Consider the following 25288-nt stretch of genomic DNA (forward strand, 5'->3'; position numbering starts at 1 on the left):
GCACCGCATACGCATTAAGTGGGTCCTGAAGAAAGATTAGAACAGTAAGTCTTTAATAAAGATGCCTGACTTCATTCTTACGCTATTTCATAACTTTTAGAGAAGTTATACAGAAAGGAAACAAGATTTGTCTGTTTATCTTGGAGCGGGCATTTCTGGGTGTAGTAGAAGTGCGAGTCAGAAGAAGCACGTTTCCCCTCCTCCTTGCTCTCACTGATGGCAGTCCTGCAGATGTGAGTGGATCCTAGTACCAGCAGAGCTGAAACTTTGCTGAAGGTAGATTCTGAACCAGGCTTTGCTGGTGTAGGACACTTCCAGTCTGCAGGTGCTGCCTTGTCCCCCAACACTTTTCCACGGAATAACAGTGCCTGAGACCTGCTGCCATTTTCATGTTACTCTGTTTGAAATAATATAGTTTATATTAAAAGAAAAAGGATGTGGCTCTATGGAGTGTCAGCCTCTGTTATGGAGCTTTCATTAACCAACCTTAGGGTAATTTGAGGTGAAATGCAGGCATCCTGTATCCTGTCAGTCAGTTGGATATTTCCAGATTGTTGGTACTAGGTACCTCTCCTTTCTGTAATTGTTTTGCATTCTACAGGAAAACAAGGACAATATTTACTATTATATGTTGTTATTCTGTTACACTACACTAACAATATTAGTACAATTACTAGGGTACTGTGTAGTATACCTGCTTAACAATAAAGAACCATCTGCGTGTGAGAATCTAGCTGCCACTTAGATTTATTTAGGCTTTCTTGCAAAAATTACTTTCAGCCCCAGATCTGAGATCTGTGGTTTTAAAGAAACCTCTGGACAGATTATCTGTCTTCAAGGAAATAATTCTGCTTTAACTAATTAATCCTGGAGCTCTTGATACAAGAGTTAGGTGTTATATAACATGCTCTTTCTTTATTAAGACAGGCTTCCAGTCTTTCAAGAGTCACCTTAGATGGCACGCAGAAGCTCACCTCCTAGAAATATATTGCCATCAGGGTGCTGTTTGCAGAGTCAGACTTGCCTTTCGCACCCTGCAGAGGATAGACCGTTTGCAGAGAAATTTCAGCAATGTATAATTCTTCTTAGCAAGTGGATTAGACCCAAACAGGTCTTGGGCAGCCTGGCACGCTGACAGCAGCAGCACTAAGCTCTTTCCCTTAGGAGCATTCAAGTACTTTGTGTGAGCCAGAAGAGAAGCTAAACAGCTTGCGGGATCCTGCGTAAAAGGCAAACCAATGGCCATACTGGAGGGAAGAGTTTAACTCGCTGGTGTGGATTTTCTGACATGAAAGTGCTAACAAAGGCATTGAAATGCTAGCTAGGAGGGTTACTTGTCCATATTTCAGGTTCCCTGAAGGGGCTATCAGTATAAGTCTTCATTTGGTTTATACCCATGGCATCTTAGAGAGGTCTGGATGCTTCTGGAAAGCCTTAGCTGGGAGCACTGATGATAAGACCCTGGTTTCAGCCATGAAATTGTCTCCATGAAGTTATGCCAGAAGCATTCTGTCTCTTATGCTCCCTTAGTTCCTTTGGTGCAATTTAAGCACAGAATTGGGATGGGAAAGCTGGGAAGCTACTGGCTGGTGTAGGGAATTCTGCTTCAGTGGAACAACGTCTTTGAGCATCTGGTGCAGATCGTTGTCCCTTGGAAAGGCTGCCTGAGTGAGATTCTGGCTTACATATAGTATGACAGATCACTCAGAGTGAGTAACTTCTCAGTTTGACTATACAATATTTCCGAGTTAAAGAATTTTTTTAACTAATTCTTCTCTGCTATCTTAGAAGAAAGCTCTTCATCTAACAAAGTCTAGTCAAAACTACCACTTCTGACATTTGAGGTCTTTAGGGCACTGAATATTGCTTATCACACCCACTGTGGTCAGTGGGAGAAGAGATAGCAGTTTTAATCCACTGGATTGTGGATTTGTATAATGCAGGCCAGTGTTACTCGTGAATATGCCTGTCCTGTCATTTTTCTTGCTGATGGATGAGGTCAAAGGAATGGGTGAATTAGCAGGAACTGGTGATATGAGTTCTAGGGGAATCACCTGCCAAGGAACAAGAGTTCAGTTATGCTGAAGAGATTTATTACAGGTGCCCCAAATATGTAAGATAGGGAGCAAATCCGACAGCAAATTCAAGACGACTAGCATGGTCTGCTAGGGTGTACCTAGAAGCTGCAATCAGCGGTACAAAATCCCTGTGTCAGCCAGTTAACAGTGGTGATCTTCAGGGATCAGTACTGGGGCTGACACTACTTGATGTCTTTATTAACAACCTGGGTAGTGGAACAAAGTGCACTTTCAGCAGACTCACAGGTGATACCAAGCTGGGGGGAGCCGTTGGTATGCTGGAGGGTAGATCTGCCATTCTGAGGGACCTCAGCAGGCCGGAGCAACAGGGTGACGAGAGCCTCATGCAAGACTTCGCGTTTACCTTTGTTGAACTTCTTCTGAGACGGGATGATCTAGTGATACAGGCTGTCTAGAGGGCAGCTTTGCAAGAAAGAAGCTGGTGGTTCACCAGGACCACCAGCTAGATGTAAGCCAGCAGTACAGCCCTGTGACAATGAAGGCCAGCTTACCAAGCTTTACACAAGAGCGTAGGCAGCAGGTTTAGGGAAGAGTTAATTGTCACTCTTATTTGGCTCCTGGGAGACCCCATCCGGATACTTGGTCCATTTTAGGGCTACCAAAGACAGACATTAACATACTGGAAGGCCAGGGAAGGCCACCAAGTGGCCTGGAGCAAAGGGCCCAGGAGAAGAGGCTGAGAGAGCTGGACTTGTTCAGTCTGAAGAGAAAAATATGGAGAGGGGCTCTAATTGCTCTCTACAACTAGCTAGTGGGGGGTGTAGAGAAGACAGAGCTAGACTCTCCCCAGAGATGCACAGTGTCAGGGTCAACAGACACAAACTGGAACAGGGGAAATTGTGGTTAGATCACAGGGAAGTTGTTTTCACTTGAGGATGCTCAAACCCCAGAATGGGCCTAGAGAGGGGGAGAGTCTCTGTCCTTGGAGATACTTAAAATTCACCTGGACAAGACCCTGGGCAACCTGATCTGAATTGGCCCTGCCTTGAGCAGGGAGCTGGACCAGAGAGCTCCAGTGGTTCCTTCTTCCAAAGTTATTCTGTGGTTCAGTGTTCATTCTGCAGAGTTTGTCTGCTACTACGCACATCTCCTAGACAAAAGAGTGTATCTAGAGATAGCGCTTTTTTTGCTGAAGATACTACTTCCTGCATAGTTCTTGTTTATACATTCACAGAATCACAGAATGGTTGAGGTTGGAAGGGACCTCTGGAGATCATCTAGTCCAACCCCCTGCTCAAGCTGAGTCCCCTAGAGCACGTTGCACAGGATCATATCCAGGCAGGTTTTGAGTATCTCCAGAGAAGGAAACTCCTCAACCTCTCTGTGCAACCTGCTCTAGTGCTCTGTCACTCTCACAGGAAAGTTTTTCTTCATATTCAGGTGAAACTTCCTCTGTTCCAGTTTGTGCCCATTGCCTCTTGTCTTGTCACTTGGCACTGCTGAAAAGAGTCTGACCCCATCTTCTTCACACCCTCCCTTCAGGTACTTGTACACATTGATCAGATCCCCCCTCAGTCTGCTCTTCCCCAGGCTGAACAGGCCCAGCTCTCACAACCTTCCCTCATATGAGAGATGTTCCAGTCTTCTGATCATCTTTGTAGCCCTACACTGGACTCTCTCCAGTAGCTCCACATCTCTCTTGTCTGGGGAGCCCAGAACTGGACATAGTACTCCAGTACTCCGGATGCGACCTCACCAGAGCTGAGCAGAGAGGCAGAATCACCTCCCTCAGCCTGCTGGCAGCACTCTTACTGATGCACAAAGGCCCACTGATGGCTCATGGTTAACTTGTTGTCCACCAGGACTCTCAGGTCCTTCTCCAGAGACCTCCATTCCAGCAGGTCGGGCTGGAATGTACTGATATATGGGGTTATTTCTCCACAGATGCAGGACAGTGCACTTGCCTTTGTTGAACTTCATGAGGTTCCTCTCTGCCCATCTCTCCAGGCTGTTGAGGTCCCTCTGAATGGCAGCACAGCCCTCAGGTGTGTCAGCCACTCCTCCCAGCTTGGTATCATCAGCAAACTTGCTGAGACTGATGAATAAGTTGAACAAGACTGTTGTTCAGTCCCCCAGTACAGACCCCTGGGGGACACCAGTAGCCACAGGCCTCCAACTAGACTCTGCTGCTCATCAGCCTTCTGAACCCTTCATTGTAGTGGTGGCACTCATTGAAGTTGTTTTCTATAAATCTGTGTGTGTAGAAGGGCAAAGTCTTTTTTGTAGATTATGAGAAACGCTTGCTGAACACAAGGGAAACCAAGGATGAAACTACCTCTTCAAAGGCATAGGAATTATGGTACTTCTTCTGAGAAATTATCTTTGCTATTTTTATAAAGTTAAAGACAACAAGGATGAGATGCCTCTCATATAAAAATCATTTGCTAGCAGTACATAATAATTTTTGTGGTGCTCTTCTCTAAAATGGTCAAAAAAACATTTTACTTGTGAGCAGTAAAATTGGTTGATTGGGCAAACGGAGCTAAAGAAAATGTAGCTGAAAGTAAATTGCTTGTAGGGAACTTGATATATCTACTCCTCTGAGTTCCTCTGCAAATAACTGGTTAACTCACCTGAGACTGCTACTGATAGTACTGCTTTACAAAGGTGATCCCCTTCTGTTATTTCAAATAATTTGTACGGCAGACAGTGCCAAGTCCTGCATTCATTTTATGAGAGCCACATGGTCTTGAAAGTAGTTAGAGTTTTGGAATAAAACTTCAGGGAAATTTGATTGGAAATGGGGAATGAGCATGTGGATAAGGCTTTTGAAATGTATTCCAAGACACAGTTTCTGCCAGAGAAAATGTGCTGGATGGATGGGAGGTCCCAGCGTTCCAGATTCCAGATGCTTTGTCTCTGGAATGGAAAGAGGAGTGATGGTTCCTACTTTATCTCCAGACCCTACATGTTACATTGACAGCTGATCTCAGACCTGAAAGATTCAACAGGTCTGGTCTCCCATATGGGGGCAAATTCCAAAGGAGAACATGACGTGCATAATCTCTTCAGCTGATTACGATGAAGTGGAAGCATCACTAGTGGTTAATTCACCAAGGCAAGAATTGAAAAGATTTTGTGGTAAGATTTTGGAAATAGAGAAATCTCTGCATAGGTATCTAGACTTGCTTTTGAGGAACAATGAAGTTAAGTTCCAGGTGTCTTCCAAGCCAGCCTTATTTCCAGCACTGCTTAGGCTGTATTTGTGATCTTAGTAATCAAAATGAATGGAAAGGGAGATTTCTCACTCCTCCAAGCCTTGACTGATTGAATGACTCTTCAGTGAATCTCTACCTATCTGGCATAAACTAGATTCAAAGATACTGGTTACCTAACCAAAAGTTTGGACGACATGTTGGGAAGACATGGAGACAGAGTTATTATCATGGGCTGTAGTTAATTCTGTGTGCACTTGTGTTCATGTACACACCCGTACCCAATACCCTTATATCATCTTAAACAAGAAGCAACTGGATTCTGTGAGACTGTATGTTTGCTATCCCCGTTAGGCCCTTTACTACAAAGAGAAGTGTTGCTGTCTCCTTCTTCTTCCCTTTTCTCTTGCCAGAAGATCAATAGGAAGTAGAGCTTAAAGGAGGTCCAGAAAGGCAAAAGATGAAGTATAACTCAAAGAATTTTTTATTTATAATAGAAAAGAAAAATCCAAGGGCTGGCGTGAACTGTCTGTAGAGTTATAGGGATGTTGGTGGGAGGGAACTGCCAAAGGTCATCTAGTTCATCCTCCCGTGCAAAGCAGGACCACTACCAGCACTAGATCAGTTGAGTGACGGCTCTGTCTAGCTGATTTTTTTAAGTCCTCCGAGGGTGGAGATCCACCACCTCTCTGGGCAACCTGTTCGAATGTTACACTGCCCTCCTAATGAAGAAGTTTCTCCTAATATACAGTCTGAGCATCCCAAACAGCAACTTGTATCCACGTCTCTTATCTGCCACTACTGAGGAAAGGTTGTCTCCATTTTCTCTGTAATTCCCTTCAGGTAGGTATAGGTTGCAGTTGGATCCCCCCGCTCTTTGCTTCTTTGTCATCAGGTGAAAGAATATGGCTCCCCCAGTCTCTCCTTGTAGGACGTGTGCTCTAGCCGTACTGGTTGCCCTCCGTTGGATTGTCTCCAGTTCCTCAATGTCTCTCTTGAAATCGGAACCCCAAAACTGAACAGCACCCAAAACTGCTCACAATGCACCTGGAATGGATAGGGATGATAACTTCCCTCGATCTGCTGGCCATGCTTCTCCTAATGTAGCCAGGATGTGCTTTGCCTTATTTGTGATGAGAGAACATGTTTTGGTTCACACTCAGCCTGGCATTCACTGTGGCATCCAGATCCTTTTCAGCAGGGCTGCTGTTTGCCCCCTCCCCATTCCTGGTCTGCAGACACTTGTCATTTTGTTGAGAAAATTCTGTAAAGGTAGTCGTAGGGTCTCATACTATGCTATAGCTATCCTGTGTGGAGCATGTGTTTCCTCTGTTAGACCAAAATGTTTTGATTTTTGGGTAGTTCTTTTCATCATGAATACTGCAATTTTTCTAGGGCTATTTTTTCTACCACAGAGGCAACAGGTTTATTTATATGTAGCAAAACAGTCTCCACTTTGCACAAAATTGACTGTATAGAGGTTGAGGAAGTAGACGGTAACATGAGCAAGCATTTGTGTCAACAGCATAAGGAGGGAGCATGTAGAAGAAGAGCAAGAGTTTTTGAATGTTTGCTCTTTTGATCATAAGTGCATTTTGAGAACATGGGGGCTCCCCTTGTCTAGGTGATCACTTCTTCAGTCTTATATGTGCTTGATATGGACCGTCTTCCAAATTTCATAATCTCTTTTCTTACAAAAATTGAGCAAATACAGGGATAGAATAACCGCCAAAACAGAGTAATAATTGACTAGTAGCCTTTAGCATGTCATTATTTAAAATGGAACAGGGCCTTGTATCTATTCTGTATATGAATTGTAGACATTTTTGTTAGCTATCTTAGAGCTGTAAAGGCATAGCATTTGGGGAAGGAGACTTAAAAAGGCCATAGAGGAGCTGCAGCAGGCAAAACATGAGGTGAAAACACAAGTAAGGACCCTGGCAGTGCTTAAGTTGTAATTACCTCTGGTATGTTGTTGAAATGGAGGCAGGTGAGAGTGAAGGGAGTCACTGCAGGTAAAAGCTGACCATGAGGAAATGGATGTTGTAAGTAGAAGGAAGGTCCCAGCTGAAGATAGAGAGATATGACTTGGCCCCTGCAGATGCACTCGCTGCCCAGAAGAAGCACATCTGTGGATTTTTCTAGCTGAACACCTGCAGTTCTAATGCATGCCTATATTGCTGATGAACAACTCTAAAACAGAATTTGAAGTGAGAAGTTACTGGGTCACTTAACTGGCCTGTAGCTGGAACACCTCTTTCTCCCTGCCCTCCGTTGCAGATGATTTGGCTTTAGGGAATATTGTGTTCTGTCTCTGACCTCTTTTTCTTCCTCCAGCTGCCTCCTACACCGACAGCTCTGATGATGAGACCTCCCCCCGAGACAAGCAGCAGAAGAACTCCAAAGGCAGCAGTGATTTCTGCGTGAAAAACATAAAACAGGCAGAATTTGGGCGCCGAGAGATTGAAATTGCTGAGCAAGGTGAATGAGACTGGTTCCTTAAGTTCCGTGTTGTTTTAGGCTGTCTTGCTAAGCATGGGGTTCTTCCTTCCCCCAAATCCTCTTCTCCTCTTCTTGTGACGTTCAGTGTCTTGGTTATTTCTTGACACCATTCCTATTTGAGAAGGAAAATTTGTGGGATTATGTGGGAATGTGACAATAGGCAGCTTTGTTATAGCATGATTATCTCCTAGAACTTGTAACAAAGACAATCCAGTGATTAGGCGGTTGGAGGGATATTGGGGAGGCTGATCAGAACAGCAAGTCCAAAGTCTCAGTCTGAAGCAGATTTTCCTTCAGCCTCCCTACTGTTGCAGTCACAGGTAGAAATGTGAAAATGTGATCATATTACATCCTAAGTAGTAGGAAAAAACCCAGAGACTTATTGGATTCTTTTCAGCCTGCGCCATGATCTGTTGTTTGAGCCTGCTCTCAAGGCTTTTGCTTTCTTTCAAAGCTAACACAACTGTACAAATTCAGGGCAGTGTCAGATAGCAGAGCAAGGAGTGGTGCTGGCTGGCTGTGTCCTGTGTGCTTATCCTTCTTTACAGTGTATTGATGGACTTCTTTGTCTTTTCAGAAATGCCTGCACTTATGGCTTTAAGGAAGAGAGCTCAGGGAGAGAAGCCACTGGCTGGGGCCAAGATCGTGGGCTGCACGCACATTACAGCACAGACAGCGGTAAGATCCCCATCAATAAACTCCAGTCTTTCTTCTTTGCAGTTGACGTGTCAGTGTGGGGCCTATTTGAATACTTGGCATTTAACTACAAAGTGCTGTTGATACACATAACATGCGCCCATGGAATAAACATCTCGCTGAGATGTTTGCTTGTTTTGTACACTGTCGTGTTTGAAGAAAGATAAACTTTCTCAGAGTTTGGGTCATCTCAAGGAGCGCTGTGAGACTGTGCAGCCCGATACTCACTTGCATCTCGTCCATGCTCCTTACGTTGATAATGTTACATACTGCAGGCACCTCGATTACCAGTATTAAGGAAGTTGGCAGGGACCAGGTCTGTTCTTAGGCACAGTTTCTTAATAATGCAGTAAAGCATTGGCACAACTTGGTGACAGTTTTAACAGAGAGACTAGAAAATACGAGAATACTTGTGCACTGAAGACTGATCCTCACTTCACTTTGTTCTAAGCCAAGAATATACTGTGTTAGCAGGATAACAGACAGGAATTTTTCACTGTTTATCATCTAAATATCACTTTGTATACAGTGAAAGGATAATATATATCTGTGGCCTTTGAGTCAGCAGTCCTGCATCTTACACCAAGTATACTTTGTAAAACGAGAGTGGTCAATTTTGTGAACATTTCTTGATATACAGAGCCTGTGCTTAAAAGTGCATGTGTATAAGGCATTACTTTGCGTAATGATGACTAAGACAATTGAATTACCTTTATATAAGCAGGAGGTAATAATGGCTCATGATTAGTGTAGTTACGCAACTCACTACTTGCGAATTCTCCTCCAAACATGGGGCAGGCCTCTTTCTCCTAACTAGATGTGGGATTTTGCTGTGAAGGGACTTTGATTGGAACCTGCAATGTACTCTAAAGTTCTTACTTACTTTATTCATTTTGAACTGTTAAAAAAAAAAAGTTTTGATTTTGTATTTTGTGACTCTCTAACAACCTAACCTAACTCTAACAGCTTAAAACAACTTCAGATATCCTTCTGAAAATAAACTTCACAGAATCACAGAACGGTTGAGGTTGGAAGGGACCTCTAGAGATCATCTAGTCCAACCCTTCTGCTCAAGCAGAATCACCTAGAACAGGTTGCCTAAGTCCATGTCCAGATAGCTTTTGAATATCTCCAAAGATGGGAGAATCCCTCTGGGAAACCTGTTTCAGTGCACTGACACCCTTATGTTCGCACAGAGCTTCCTGTGTTTAAATTGTGCCCGTTGCCTCTTGTCCTGTCCATAGGTACCACTGAAAAGAGTCCGAGCCAATGCTCTCGACACCCTCCCTTCAGATACTTATACACATTGATCAGATCCCCCCTCAGTCTGCTCTTCCCCAGGCTGAACAGGCCCAGCTCTTGCAGCCATTCCTGAGAGGGCAGGTGCTCCAGCCCTCGGATCGTCCTCATAGCCCTACACTGGACTCTCTCTGGTAGCTCCATGTCTCTCTTGTCCTAGGGAGCCCAGAACTGGACGCAGTACTGCAGATGAGGCCTCCCCAGGGCTGAGGAGAGGGGCAGGATCACCTCCCTCGACCTGCCTTCTTGGCCACAAGGGCACATTACTGGCTCATGGTCAACTTGTCATCCACCAGCACTGCCAGGTCCTTCTCTGCAGAGCTGCTCTCCAGCAGGTCAGCCCCCAGCTTGTGCTGGTGCCTGGGGTTATTCCTCCCCAGGGGCAGGACCCTGCACTTCCCTGTGTTGAATTTCTCCAGGCTGTCGAGGTCCCTCTGAATGGCAGCACAGCCCTCAGGTGTCTCAGCCACTCCTCCCAGTTCTGTATCATCAGCGTTTATCAGCTGCAAACCACAGTTGTATACTCTGCTGTAAGGAAAAGAAGTTGATACTTTGACTTTGTGCAATATTAAATTATCTTTAGCGTGATCCATGCAACAGGAGCCTTGCACTTTCTGCTTTTTCAATCCAGGTACTAATGGAGACTCTGGGTGCGCTGGGTGCACAGTGCCGATGGGCTGCTTGCAACATCTACTCTACTCTTAATGAAGTAGCTGCTGCCCTGGCTGAGAGTGGTAGGAAACCTCACCCTCTTTATTCTTTCTATTTTTAAAAATATTTCTTACTGTCCTGTCATATTTAGTTCATTTATATTCTCCAAAAGTTTCTTCCTCCTATAAATTTTTCTCTTCCATTTAGAATAGATCAGTGGGAGAATGAAATTTCTACAATGCATTTCTTTCCATTTGTGAGTGCACAAGTTGAGTGTGCTTCCTGGTAAACTTTGGGCTGAATTGCACACATCAGCTTGTAATATTTCAATGGAAGATACGTTGCATATTTTTCTGTCTTCTGTGGTTACTGATGACTATTTGACAACTTGAATTGATTTAAGGGAGTGGGAATCTTGTAGATCTGAAGAAGGAAAGAATGTATCACACTTTGGATCAAAACAATCTTAAGAAGAAATGTAGCTTGATTTATAGGTGCAGACTGGCTTTTTCTTGTTTTATTTTCAAAGCAGTGAAAGGGACTGAACAACACAAGATCAATGTCTTCCATTGGTTTGAAAATATCAGACAAAATTATTTTTCTCTGAGGTATAAATGTACATAGCACAGATGATGATGCACATTATTAGCTGTTAGAGCTATGTGAACATAAAAGTGTTTTGCTAAGAGAAAATAAGCTAAAATTTGGTTTTAGTTCTATGAAGATAGTGAACTCTTAAATTTGAATCCTACCTTTGGCTAAAGGGGCTGAGAGAGAGAACTTTTTTTGGACATAGTTCACCAAACAGAACAAGTTGTTCATGTTGCTGCTCACCTGGGAGACTGGCTGCCTTAAATCAAATCCTCTTTTATCTGGTTAAGGCTGAGGATTTTACTTTGAAAGCTGGGAGACCCAGAGGAAGCCAAAATCACCAACTTGTCTGTTATCTAGACTTCTTCTCCAGCTTGCTAAAACTCTTCTGCTTTCTGTAATATACCTGAATAATAATTGGTCAAGAGTCAGAATATACTGGGGTAAATTTGTGGCTTATGCATTCCACAGGGAGGTAGGTAATGTAACTCACAGCAAAAGCTTTATTTCACAAATAAATGCTTGTTGTCAAGCAACACGGAGAGCAGGTTACCTCAGTGACCTCTTTTCTGGCAGTTAGAGCATTTTCGTGGGAGAGAGGAAGAAATTAGGAAGGAAGTTACTGTCTTGGTAAATGAGCAGCACCTCTGCTACCTCTAGTGGTTGCTGATAAGCTGAGATTCTTCCTTATTTCATGCCTGCTGTGGGTCTTCATCCTAAAGCTGTGTTAGCGCTCATCTCTCTCCCTCTCTCTGTCAGGGTTCCCGGTCTTTGCATGGAAGGGAGAATCTGAAGATGACTTCTGGTGGTGTATTGATCGCTGTGTCAACGTTGAGGGATGGCAACCCAACATGGTGAGATGTGATCAAATCTAAAGTGTTGAAGCATAGACAGTTCTGTTCTGGAGAGCAGAGGAAGGGTTCACAAGAGGGTTTGGAGTTAGTCTGTATTTTCTTCTTAAATTTGGAACTAACTTCAACAAGTGGCACAGCACTTACCTTCAAAGTGTTTCACGACAAAATGATCTACACAATGTGGGAAATTAACTTATCTCAGTCTTGCAGATGTAAAGCCAGAGAGAAGATGAGTTAACTGACTTGTGCAGGGCTCTCAACAGAGGTGACTCTTGCTTACTCAGTGAAGTTCTTTTTAGAATTTTCTAAACAAGAATCATTATGTTAGTGCAAAGTATAGAGGGCATTTAGTCTGCTTTCAGAGTAGCTTGCTGCAGTTTAAATTAAGCCTGTTCTCCACTCATTTAAGTTAACCACTAAAAAAAAACACTCAGAGTGAGAGGTTACATCTGTTTTACCATGTCAGCCTAAATTCTCAGCTTTGGTCAGGTTGATTTGACTTTCTTATCTAGCCAAGGCATCCATTTCAGAACCAGAATTAGAACTTAGGTGATTTCTGTGCTTAAATCTATTTTCACCCTACTAATACAAAACACTGCATAGCACAGCTCTTGACTTTGTTGGTTTATTCTGCCCCTGATTCTAGAGAAAATAGAGAACCTTGAACTAGGTGAGTGGATTAATTTGCAGCTGTCAAATGTTCTATTTTCATCATGCTTCCTGACAGGTTTTGAGCCTTGAAGCTTGTGATCTAAATTACACAAAAATAATTAAAGGTGGAAGATGGGCTTGTATCTGTATCATTTACTAGTAATGATTCATTTGAACTGGACTTTTTGGCCCTTCCAGTCTACACCCATTCATTTCCTGTCACCTTTAAAAAGAGTTGTGAATGTCAAAAAATCCACTCCCACTCTGCAAATCTCAATCTAAACATGATAGTGTCCTTTTTTTCTTTATTTAGCAGTAATTTCCCATGAAAGGTGTCAGGTATTAACTCTCAGAAGTTTGAGAGTTAATAAGTGTCTCAAATATCAGAATCCCTTGTGCATTTAACCCATTTGTTTCCCTAGGGTCTCCCTGGGTTCTGTGACATGTCTATAGCAATCTATATTTTCAGACTTGTTTCTGAGCAGTTGTTGAGGACCACCAAATATGTTTGATCTAGCACTTCTCAAAGTTATGTACACTTGATTTTGAAGGTCTACATTTTTAGAGACAAAAAATAAGAGACTGGACTTTGAGGGGAGAATAGATTGTGGAGAGAATCTTTTTTATATAGTTTTTTCAAAAGAAAGGAAATGGCAAACTTGGCCAAAAAAGCAAGGCAGAAGTTGCTTCTCTAGTCCTTCCAATGCCAGGGCAGAAGCTAGATGGACCTATTCTGCACTACCTGCTGCTTACAGCTTTTTAGATCGTGTGACATATTTTTCTGTTCTATGCTTGAGATGGAGAATTTCCCTTGGTATCCCGAGTCAAGGAGGTGTGCTCCAAGGTTGTAGGACTGAGCCTGAGCTCCTAGTTACTAATCTGCTGCTACTGGCAACCTGTGACCTTTGTAGAATCTAACGTCTCTTGTCTTGTCTTCCCATCCGTAAAATACGACAACACCTTTCAGCGGTGTTGAGGATTATTAGTGGTCATATAATGCTTTGAAGATGAGCACGTTACATGCAGTACTTCATGCCAGGAAGTGACAAAATGGGAAATTCTCTATGAAGAGTGATTTTGTAGCATACCTCCTCACTCCAACAAGGAATAATTGAATTGGACTTTTATAAAACGTGGAGTAATTCTAAGCATTAGTATCCAACTCATACTTGTTGATCCAATATGAAAAAGGTAGCGTGGCAGTACGTATGCATTTATAAACTCTAATTCTATAAGCTTGAATAGCTTAATAATAGAATAATAATTCTATTCCATAGTCAGGAGAGAGGAGGGTTTGGAATAGATCCCAAGTGCCCTGTTTACCGTCGCTTCACTGGAGCCCCACCATCCCATGTCCTGGTAGACGCTGCAAAGCCTGCTGCAGCTGACTTTGTATGTCACATGCAAGGGATGTCTCATAGGGATGTCTCATAGTCCTCCTGTGTCATCACAGGAAACAAAATTTCTTCCATGTGGAGAACTGCAAATAGGCTCTTAAACAATATTGGGGAAGTGCAAAAGAGGAGCCTCTGGCAAGGATGTTTGTCAAAGATTTCGGTTCTGCCTTCTCTCCTTGGGCGTGAAATGCTCTTTGCTGCCTCTGTGCTCACTGCGGCTGCTGGCTTCCAAGGCCGTGTGTTATGGGTAGGGTTTAATATAGAATGAATGATCAGACTTGTGATGAGAAAATGTTTCCGTGGGTCATAACATCAGCTGGAGGATTTTCCCTTCCAGATTACGCATCAGTAAACCTGTTCTTCCCCTTCTGAGCATGACAGCCTGATCACACAGTTCAAACGAAGTTGAGCCAGAGGGCACCCTTTGGAAATCTTAGTATCCAGAGTTTGGGCTTCTGTACGGAGCTAGTCCCTGGGAAGAGTTAAGTCCGAATTACTGAAAGGCTCCTCAGAAGAGATACATTGGGTTTTCTGAGGAGAATAATATACTTTTAGAGGACAGGCATGGTTGAGAGGTTCCTTCTGAAAAATGTCAGGGTCTGTAGAGCTGAGGGTGTTTCCTATGCAGCATGAACGGATCTAAGACCGCGCTGGCACCAGGGGATTTCTTACCTTGATTCCCTGCCTCTGACCACTCATTTCTGCTCGCCTCCTGCATTTTCACTGGTAATTTTAAGGTCATGTTGTGAGTTGCTTTCAACCACACTGTTGAGCTGATCCCAGTTAAGTTTAATCAGCTTGCGCTAGGCGAGATCAGCCATACGGTATCTACCACTGCCACCGCAGAGTCGGGGCAGCAGGGTTAGACTTTCAGTGGCAGCAGGGTGTTAGATTGGCTTGAGGAGGTTGTAAAATGGCACCCTGAGCCACAAGTTCCTTTCCTGGTGAGCCAAAGATTTTCTGCTGAAAGAGACACGAAATGGCAGTACTCAGTGAGTGAATAGTTGGAGCCCTTCTGTGTTGAAAGCAGAGCGAAGAGCAATGCATGAGAGAGAAACAGCAACGGCGGGGAAACGAATGTACCAATTGGTCAGAGTGGAGATTTGGGAATTGTTTCTTAGAAGAAATAAGTCCTTTTGTGCCAATTTGTCGAAGCTTGCACTGCTGACAGCCTATCATAAAAATTCAGGGAGAGTACTGCTGCAGAGGAGCTGGACTAGGTATCTGCTGGTCCTGTCTCCAAAGAGATAAATGTCCCTGCAGGGCAGGGGGTGAGGTAAGGAAGCGGTGGTGTTTTCACTGGCACAGCCAGCCCAGAGTTCTCTGATCCAAGATGAAAGCCCTGAAATCAGGAGGGAGGTTGATCAGCTGTAGCTGTACGTGTTGGTTTGCAGATTATCCTCTCCATCGGTGTCATACAGTCGCAGCACAGAAATGCAGAGCAGGGCTCGCATTCATAAAGCTTGATTTGCTGTAAGGAAATTCTTCAGCCATCAAACAAATAAAGACTCTTTTCCAGAAGAAGGTGCCTGGGAAGAATCTGAATGAAAGCAGTTAACCTGTATAAAGCAGATAAGAGAAAATGGCAGGAACGCCTACATGGGGTAGATACTGCAGATTTTGCTGTTGGCCATTTTATACCTATGTTGCTACAAAAAGGTGACCTTCCATCAAAAACAAGTTCCTCTATTAAAATGTTTTTTTGATCTTCTACCCTCCAAGGAAAGAGGAAACTGCCAAAATCCAGAATTCTCTCTATGCATTTCAGAAAGAGGATTATGTGCCCTATTAAGTGGGGATTAATGAAATGAAGACATTTGGAGAGCCAGGCTGCTGCATTCTTACCCCAGCATGGCCCAGGAGAGCTTGTTAGCCAGCTTAACCCTTAGCTGCCCCAGTTTCCCATTCTTTAAATGGGAGGTAATCTGGGAATTCCCTGGAAATTCAAGGGAATTTAGTCTGCAAATTAGACACGTGCATGGCACTGGCAGGGCACTGGGTGTTTTCTGAATATTTTTGAAGGAACAGCTGCTATTCGTGGGACGGAGGGAAGACGGGCAATTGTGTTAAAGAGAAAAAGGTTCCAGTAATACTTAGCGTTTCTCGTTTCCAAGTCGCTGTTGAACACGGGTGTCAGGAATCTGGCTCAGTGCAGCCACTGCATCGGCTCACGGCAAACTCAGCTCGGGAGCGGCGCCTTTGCAGAGTGCGTCTGGGCACACATCTGTGCCCGGCATGGGGCTTCGGTCCAGAAGGCGCTGGGGAACGGTCGAATGTTTTGGGGACCTGCAGATGCTGGTGTGTCTGAGCTGGGCCACGTCAGGCGAGACGGTGTTGTGTGCCGGCAGAGGGCACCTGCAGGACTCTGCTGCAAGCCGAGGAGCAGCAGCTGCTGGAGTTTTCTGCCTAGATTTGATATTTGCAGCCAGCAACTCTTTGACGTTGGTATAGGCAACTTGTAAAGGGAATGATAATAAAGTTTCCTACGGGGCAATATGCTCTCAGCTAGTCCAGCTTTTGGTTCCTTTGCCATTCAGTGAAATTCACTCCCTGTTTCTTCTTGAGCCTGGGCCTGATTAAGGGTGGCAGGAGGACTCAGGGAGTTTGTTTCTTGTACCTTTTCCCAGATACCTTTTTTTGGTGTCCCAGCAGGAAGATATGTAGGAGGAATATTATGAAACTGTACAATTTAAGCTAGAAATAAAAGCCCTTGCCTTCAGGCTGGTGCTGTACTGCAGCTCTGGATGCATTAGCGGCACAATCTACGTGGAACGTTGCCCAAATGGAGAAGGTCATCTAAGGTGGGTCGTGTGACTCAAGGCAGGACTGTTGTAGAAGGACTGTGCTGAGTCCAGGTTCCCGGAGGAGCGTCCGCTCCTTGGAGCAGCTGGAGCTCAGCATCCTCTTTGGGATGGGCTATATACTGAGACATAGCAGGAGGTGACCCAGAGTGGCCAGGACCAGGGCCAAGTTCGTTAGGAGAGAGGGATACAGGGCACAAATGAGAAGGCTGTCTTGAGAAACTCCACTGGCTGTCACTAATAATAATATTTTCCCTAATTATTAGAGGTTCTGTAGTTGCTAGGCAGAGGAAAAAATGTGAGTGTTGACTTAAAATCACTGATTATACTGGAGACACTAGCGTGTAACAAAAATGCCTGAATAGTAGTGATCTGTGCAGAGGGGTATCTGGATGTATGCATTAGCTTTTTAGCTGTGTTACAATTTTATTGTGAATGCCAAAGCCATTTGCAGATATATTTCCATGTGCAATATTACACTGGATGATTATAACACCAGCAGAGAATAGACAAGCTCTTAGAGATCCCTTTTCACCAGTAGTTTTTATGTTTCTGTGACTGAACTGTTTTCATGTCTGTCCTTTACAAGACACTGTTTCAGAGGGCACCTTTACTTGCTCATCTTTAATGTTTTTATTAAAGCAGTAAGTCTCTGGGTTCCTCTGCTGCCTGGAATGTGTCATTAGGAGGAAATGGGCAGCTCAGGAGATTTATGATCTGATAAAGAAGAGTTTTGTACTTCTGAGTTTGAGGTTCAAAGCCAGATTAAATGGGCTGTGACCCGAAGTTATGGCCTAAAAGATGTCTAGTATTTTTAATATACAGTGTTTTTTGATGCACAATTATGTTTTAATTGGCTTTAGTGTCTCTGCACCCTTTTCCTTCCGCATCCCCCTTCTTTTTTCATTAGTGGTTGTATTAGAAACGCTGATGACTGTGTATGGTTCAAAGTCTTTTCTCTCTAAGCTCCTGGAACATGGGGAGAGAGGAGCTTATGCAGCAATTTTCCATGTTTCCTCTGGTCTCATTATAAACATGAAGTTCTGTAGCATTTGACCTACTGTCTTTCCAGCAAGATGTACGCAAAGTATAGCCAAAGTAGCACTCGCACTCTGAATAATCAAACAGAGCAGCCTTGCCTAAGCTATCAGGACATGGTGTGTGTGCTACCAAAACATGGGTTTGATTCAGAGTGATTTGAATGCATGATTTATTCCCAGTGCCTTTGTGGGGTCAGCTGGCTCACTGGATCCTCCGTGCAGTGACTTTATGGGGTTTTTTATTACAGATCTTGGATGATGGAGGAGATCTCACCCACTGGATTTACAAGAAATACCCCAACATGTTTAAGAAGATCAAGGGCATAGTAGAGGAGAGCGTGACTGGTGTCCACAGGTAACACGGCAAGCTGCACAAGCTGCCTCAGGGCAGTGCCAGCAGAAGAACTCCTACTATAAAACGCCGTAGACTTGGCTGAACTGTGGTTTCCCTTCAGTGTGAGCTGGTCTTTTCAGTGTCATCTGTCTAAAATCTCTTGCATAGTGAAAGCAATAGACTTGGAACTAATGCTCTGACTTTGAGACAAGGAGTAGAAACACCTTAATTCTTCATCTTTGCTCTGCTACTGACCATTGTGCAGCTGGAAAAGGTGCATAATGTCTTGTTTTCCCATCTATGAAGTAGGGAAAATAATTGCCGCATTTTAGGATGAAGAAAGAAAAGGAAGGGATGAGAGTGTTACAGAAAAAGGTACGGGCTTTGGAGAATGTGAGAAACTACAGCTAAAATAAATACATGTGAAGAAGTGAGATTTTGAAGAGGAAATGATTCTCTTGTTGGGGGAGTCTGGAAAGGGGAGAGCCAAATAGATGCAGCTATGTACAACCATCAGTCTGCCTGCAGATGTAGAATTATGGTGAGACAAGTGGTGCTCAAGAGTAGAAAAAAAGGTATAAGGAAATCAGAATAACACTCTTCTAGCAAAGTTTAAAGTATCACCGATGACAGAAAGTAGGGGAATGAGGAGGAGAGCAGTAGACTCTGCTTTTTTCCTTTGTTTTTGCAGTGAGAATGGCTTGGCTGCAGCTCTTTGAATTGGCTGAGAATTAGGCTAGAGTTGCAGGCAGCCCTCAAAACAGAGAAATGAAATATCAGAAACAAGGAAGTGAAGGTCATTAGGAGAATAGGAAAACCTCTGATTAAGGTTTTCAGCCAATGGAGTCAAGAAAAGGACCAGACAATTTTTTTAGCTATGGGGATTTGGGCAAAAGAGATGAGCAAGAACAAAACCACGCTGAAAACTGTTCCCTGTGTTGTCGTTTCAGGAACAAGGTTGTATGCTCAAGTTAGGGAGTGTCAATGTTCATTTGCGGGGAACGCATGCTCCTCATCTGCTAAGGATAATGCCAGCGTTTCTGTTACTGTATGGGGAAGTCGCTGAGCATGAACTGTAGACGAATGATGCAGCAGCTGAAAGATATGCAGAAATGGGCAATGAGTATAGAAATACTGTCCCAGACTAAAGTGGGGAGTAAAGTTCCCAAATGACAAAGCAGGACCAGGGAGAAACCTGGAGGTGACCTGTAGAGACAGATCAAGTGACTCTTCCCAGGGTGTTCGGTCTGGAACAAGAGGGTGATTTTCAGATACTCTGCATAGCAGTAGTGTAGCATTTAGATCCTTTCTGTGTGTTTTTGCTGCTGGCAGAAGAAAGTGGAGTTCAGTCTGTTCTGAGAAGGATGAGTTCAGATGCGTGTGTTCTCCATCCTGGTCGCTCTGTACCTTGTGTCTCAATGACGGTGCTGCTACTGCTGTTCCTGTTGATGCTTTGCTGCAAAGACTGACCCTAATGTTTTCACTTTTTGGTGAATATTCCACTTCTGTGGCTATTTCTATTTGTCTCTTAAGGTGTAAGAACTTGAGGTATTACAGGAGCGCTTAGGTTATCTGAAGCAGGATTTGGAGGGGGTTGCCTTTTAGAGGACATTGGAGGGTAGTCGTAATACGAACAGTTATGAAGCACATGGAGTCTAGAGCATGTTCTGATCTCTGCTATTTTATGAAATGCCTCATGCCAACCTAGTAGTGGCACAGTTCCTTCAGTAGGGGAGGGAAATAGATATAAATATCTGTGAAAGAAAAGATGCTGTTTCTCCTTCTGAAAATAGGACATTGCGCAGTTCCTATTAGGAGGTTATCTTTGGCCTTCGAGATCCATATCACTCGTTCCAGCCAAACAAAGATCTTTAGAGCATGTGTCAGTAGAGCGTAGGAAAATATTTTTTTCATTGATTCTTTATCTGTTTCTTCCCTTATTCGTGATAGGCTGTACCAGTTGTCTAAAGCTGGGAAGCTCTGTGTCCCAGCCATGAATGTCAATGACTCGGTCACAAAGCAGAAGTTTGACAACCTCTACTGCTGCAGAGAATCCATCCTGGATGGGTACGTACCCACTATCCAAAGAGTTGCATCTCTTGCTGCGCTTGGTGTTGGGTCACACCCAGCAGGCTTTGCATGGGCGTGGTGAATTTTGGGGCTATCTAACCTACCATTTTAGATTGCTGAATAGTTGATGTTTGAGAAGAAGTCAAAGACATTACCTCTAAGTATTCATTATGGTCCCACTAAGAGAGGCATTCAGACTCTGTAAGGTATTGCTCAAAACACCATTTACTGGAGCTGACAGAAGAAGGAGAAAGAGGACAGATGATGTTATGTACCTTCAGATATGGGGAACCGCAAGCTGTGCAGCATCAGATGGACCTGCAGTCAGGGCACAGCACGTGGGGCAGATCTAGTCTGTGGAGAGGTTCCCCAACATTTTGGTCTTCAGGACTTTTATGGGATTTCCTTAGGGGAAAGCAACTCTATTCATCAGTTCTGCTGTCAAGCGAAAGGAAGTTCACATGAGAACTAGTTGCTCCACTTTGTAAAGACAAGGACACGCAGGTGGTGTTATCACCAGTCCCCAGTGGGAGCTACTGACAGGCTCCTTCGTTACAATTAGCCAGCAGCGTTCGCCCCGTGGCCAAGGGGTATATGCACACAGCAGAGGCCGAGCTGCACCTGCGGCATCGCGCAGCGCAGCCCGGGTTAACTGCTGTGTGGACCCGTAACTCCTCGAGGTACAAGTCTTCTGCTTAGGATCACTCCATCTCTGGTCTGTCATGTACTAGGAATCTCTAAGGGGCAGCAGCTATGTCTCTAAGGGTAAAAAAGTCACAAGATTTATTTGCACGAGTGTTTATAAAGCGCTAAAATCATAGGTGCGCCAGAAAACTAACTTTGTATTTAAAAGTTGTGCTTGTAAGAGAATGATCTTAGAGCAAAGTCATTGGCCTCCTTAGAGGTCTGGTTTCACGTTTTTAAGCCAGCCACAGGCTCCCTGTGTGAATGGGGCAAAAAGTTTTGTGTCTGTTCCTCTTTTTGCGGAAAGCAAATCTTGTGTTTTCCCAGAGCGTCTGGAAGACACAACATCAAGTGTTTTATTAGCCATAGCAATACAAGGTGTTTTTGAAAAGGCTTTCAGTGCTCTCAAAGCAGGCTCACCAAGCTTTTTACCTTCTGAGAGCAGTGTTGCCCGTTCGTGTGTCTGTAGGGGACTCGCACGCATTCTCTCTTCTCGGTAAGCATGATTTCAAGCCCTGCAGCTTCTTATAAGCCTGTGTAAGGACTTAAAAAGTGAAGCGGTTGCCGTGCTCCTTCACTTCCCTCTTACCTGTTGTGGCATCAGGATAAAACCCATCTGTGCCTGGCATGCAGCTGCATGTGTATAAATCAAGCAATTACTTTGTCACAACATTTTTCACCTTGTTTCCTTTTCTTTTTAATCCCCTCTGGAGAATATATAACAAATCAAAAGAAATAAAACAGAAGAGCCAATGCTAGACCAGGAATTCATCCCGTAAGAGTTGCAAACCCTCATCCTGCTGCCCAAAGTGTAGACTTGAGGCTGCAGATGTGAACCCTGTCCATCAGCTCAGCATAATAACTAGGCGCAGAAGGTTTCTATCCTGCCTTTGGGAGTGACAGGGCTGGCGAATGCTTTACCTGCCTCGCTCCCGCGGCTCTGATGTGCAGGTACGGACAGGCGACGTGTCGTCCACGTGCCATATGAGCAAGCAAGAGGGTGTTCGCTTCCCTCCCTCCTCCCAGCACAGCAGCAGGCAAATCGTGGAGCTGGTTCAGGCTCGGCAGCTTCCTGACGGCGCTGTGCTTTTTAGGAGCCGGTAGCAAATGGACTCGTTTCCTCTACGTGTGATCAGTCACTGACTGATATGTAGGCACTAAGAACACGATGTATCATCTAAAACTGCTTGCCTTGAGAGATAGTAAAAAGTACTTTAAATTGTGGCCTAGAGAGACTGTAAATCTCAGTGATTTTTTTTTTTATTCTCTCGCTTCCATTTTTTCTTTCTTTTTGTGGAATTGGGTTACTTTGGCTTTCCAGTCAATGCTCCCAACCCCGCTAAATTTTGCCAAAGCCGATTGAGATTACGACAAGGTTTATTCGTACAGTTCTGGTTGATGGACTGTTACACATTCCAGTTGGTAGCTGGTCCAAGGAGACAATTAATCACAAAATCAAGGACAAATTGATTTTCCAGGGTTGGCGTAGTTACACCCTGGATACTGGTGAGGTGAATAGCAGAGCTTAGGCTGCCTGCTCTGTGTCCAGTGTAGCTGTGATCCAGAGGAGGAAGCCATCCATGGAGAACCATCCTGCCTACTTCAGGAGAAAGGATTTTTTCATGTTGATAACTTAGTATGGCTTAATGTTTAAACAAGCCTTGAGATTTGCAGTTCTATGTTCCTTGCTGAAGCAGAAATGTAGAGTCTCCTCCTGTTTAGTCAAAGTCCATCTGGCAGCACTATTGGTATTTCACTGTGTTACTGCTACCTTCAATCTGCTTCCATCTGATAGCATCAGAGTATCTTGGAGACCCAAAGCATGCTTCCCTGTTGATTGCAAAGCCTGCTCTAAGATCTTTTACCAAATCTTGGTGGGATATTTTTCAGAATGACTCATTCATCATCTTAGCTTTAAAATGGTCTTTCTAGTAGTAGTAATCTTGACCAGGAGAAGCGAATAAGCCTCTCATTTGTAATATTTGCATGTCCCAGTACAGGAACAAGAAGATGATATTTAAAATGTGTCTAAGTGTCATATAAGTTAATGAAACACCTAATATGCTTCCCCATGATGATCCACTGCAAGCACAGTTTCTTTTCCATGTATCAGTTGTACGTTGTTCTAAGACACTGAATTTTGGACTCCTTGTCAAGTCCGTGGTGTTGGTAGCCGCCTCTTCCACATGCGAAGATGGTTTTTTGCATAAGCTGGAATATGCCGCTGCAAACAGCCACTGGACTCTTGCCCTTCCTGCCCGTCAAAACTTGAAAAGTTCAATCCAAGTCTTCAGCTGGTCTCCCTGCCCTGGGGGAGGATCCTGCTCCCTGCCTGCTGCAGGGTGCTTTCATCCGTGCATGTGTTTTGTTCCTTCTTTATTGTGCCCGTGCCTCAGTGCATGATCACAGGGTACTAATTAAAGGCGAACAGGGCAGCCTCTTGCTGGGAGCTAGCTGCCCACGGAGGAATTGCTTGCAGGTTTTGAGTGTCTGAGGACAATGTTTAGATCCGTGCTCTGTGTACGCTGTGGATTCTTCCAGTGGCTAATGATAAGTTAAAATGTTTAAACATCTTCCTTATCATGGCATCTTAAGCTGTGATGGATTATGAACTTAATGGGCAGGTAAATTGGGATTTGAGTTAGTCTGGCTCAGACCTTTAAAACTGGGCCAAAGAAAATCTGAGCAAAAGTGCAATTAAATCTACTGGGATTTTTGCCTAAATTCTGTTGGAAATGTAAGGGAATTTCACCTTCCCTGCACTGCTAACCTATTTACTTGTGTGCTAAAAATAGCCTGTAATGTAGGACACTCTTATGGAGAAACCAGGAGGAAACAGAGTGGAAGGGAGAGCTTTATTTGTACAAAGCATTGGGATTCTGGCAATTAATTACCACTTGTCTGCTCCTGATGTAGTTATTTCTATGGAGTCTTTTGACTTTAAAAAATATTAATAAAGAAAGAATTTTTGAAAAGATTTAAAAGATTTCCTGAGTGCCACCATACCAAAAAAAAAAAAAAAGAGAGAGAAGAGACAGAGAGAGAAATAAAACCCCAATCCTAACCCCAATCCTTCTTTCCTTCGTCTTCTGTCCAGCCCTGCACTTCTTTGGTAGCACCCATCATTTCCAAAGAAAAAAGCCAGTTCTGAGGGGCCCTTCAGCTTCTCTCAGCACTCAGAAATGCTGTGTGTCCTCGCTGCACTTCAAATAAACCTAATTCCTGCTTGGATCAATAGGATATGCATAATGGTGCTTACGAGGGGCTAATTGGGTTTTTACTGCTGTCCTTTACAGTGTGGTCAGTCAAATAGCTCTTACTGCTGTTCTTTATTCGTCATGGGAAGCACAGGGATGGGGGGACTTTCACAACAGCTAAGCCAACAAAACTGATCTCTCAGTAACCTGCTTTTATGTTACAGAAGTTCTCTCTGTCAAAGATATTGCTGTTGTTACAGTTAGCTAGGATCCATCGCTTCAATTATTTTTTTTTCTCCTTAGCCTTAAAAGGACAACAGACATGATGTTTGGAGGAAAACAAGTAGTGGTTTGTGGCTACGGAGAGGTAAGGGTCTACTATACCATCACGTGGAAAACACTTCTCACATTACATCCGGCGGGTGCTGCATGTAAAATCAGTGCATCTTTTGCATGGCTTTATCCTATGGTGCTTTTCTGTCCCCATGGCTTTTCTCTGCATCTGCAGTTGTCTTGAAACCTGATGGGAATAGGTTTTGTCTGATTTGACAAAACTAAAGATTTTCCTTCTACAGTTTCCAGCACGTGTCTTGAAGTATTAAACAGAGAGTAAATCTGAATCTTAAGATACATGAATATTAAATATTCTGAATATCTTTAATATCAGAATATTAAAATATTCAGAGGCTTGGATCTGCAGGTGTACCTGTGCAGCTACAGCACTGCATGCTGAAAAAGTGGTCCAGAAAGATGAGTTAATCTTGACTTACCAAAGTGCTTTCACCCCCAACTGGAGCAATCCTCTCTAGAGGGGCAACTGGGATATTCGTCCTTCAGCACTTCCTGTAGGGACCAGTGAAGACCAGTTATGGTGGGCCATGCTATGCTACTGTACTGGGACTGTTTTCCAGAGAGCTCAGGCTGGATGCTGCTTTTCTCCCGTTGCTCTGGCTCATTCCACATGAGCCACTGGGCAAATGCGGGGTAGACTTGGCTGATTGCACATCCCCCCGAGCCTGTGGAAAGGCGAAGCAACCGCTCAGTACGGAAACCTTACTCATTCCACCATATCCCTGAATTCCCCTGTGAGCCACGCTACGTGTGTGTGAAGGTTAGAGCTAGTTAACCCTGAGAGATTAAAAAGTTAAGCTTCCTAAATAGAGCAAAGGCTGTAAGAGACTCTTGAACTTTCTCTGCGATAAGCATAATCTCTCGTTATCACTGTGCTTTCTAGATACCAGGATGTGTGGGAGGAACAAGAACTCCC

The 25288-nt window shown here is 43.9% G+C and overlaps 1 protein-coding gene across 1 annotated transcript in view; it reads left to right on the forward strand.

The window, feature by feature from the left end:
* The window catches only part of LOC146590241 (protein smoothened-like), a 121945-nt gene that overhangs the window by 87342 nt on the left and 9315 nt on the right, over positions 1-25288 (forward strand). Inside the window, exons 16-22 of the mRNA XM_085314922.1 lie at positions 7592-7735; positions 8334-8434; positions 10383-10485; positions 11753-11847; positions 17985-18091; positions 20021-20137; positions 24325-24388. Coding sequence (XP_085171048.1) covers positions 7592-7735; positions 8334-8434; positions 10383-10485; positions 11753-11847; positions 17985-18091; positions 20021-20137; positions 24325-24388 — 731 coding nt within the window. The remainder of the gene's footprint in view (positions 1-7591; positions 7736-8333; positions 8435-10382; positions 10486-11752; positions 11848-17984; positions 18092-20020; positions 20138-24324; positions 24389-25288) is intronic.

The sequence above is a fragment of the Rhea americana genome, unplaced genomic scaffold, assembly GCF_003343005.1.
Source record: "Rhea americana isolate MKP2758 unplaced genomic scaffold, rheAme1 scaffold_416, whole genome shotgun sequence".
NCBI lineage: Eukaryota > Metazoa > Chordata > Aves > Rheiformes > Rheidae > Rhea > Rhea americana.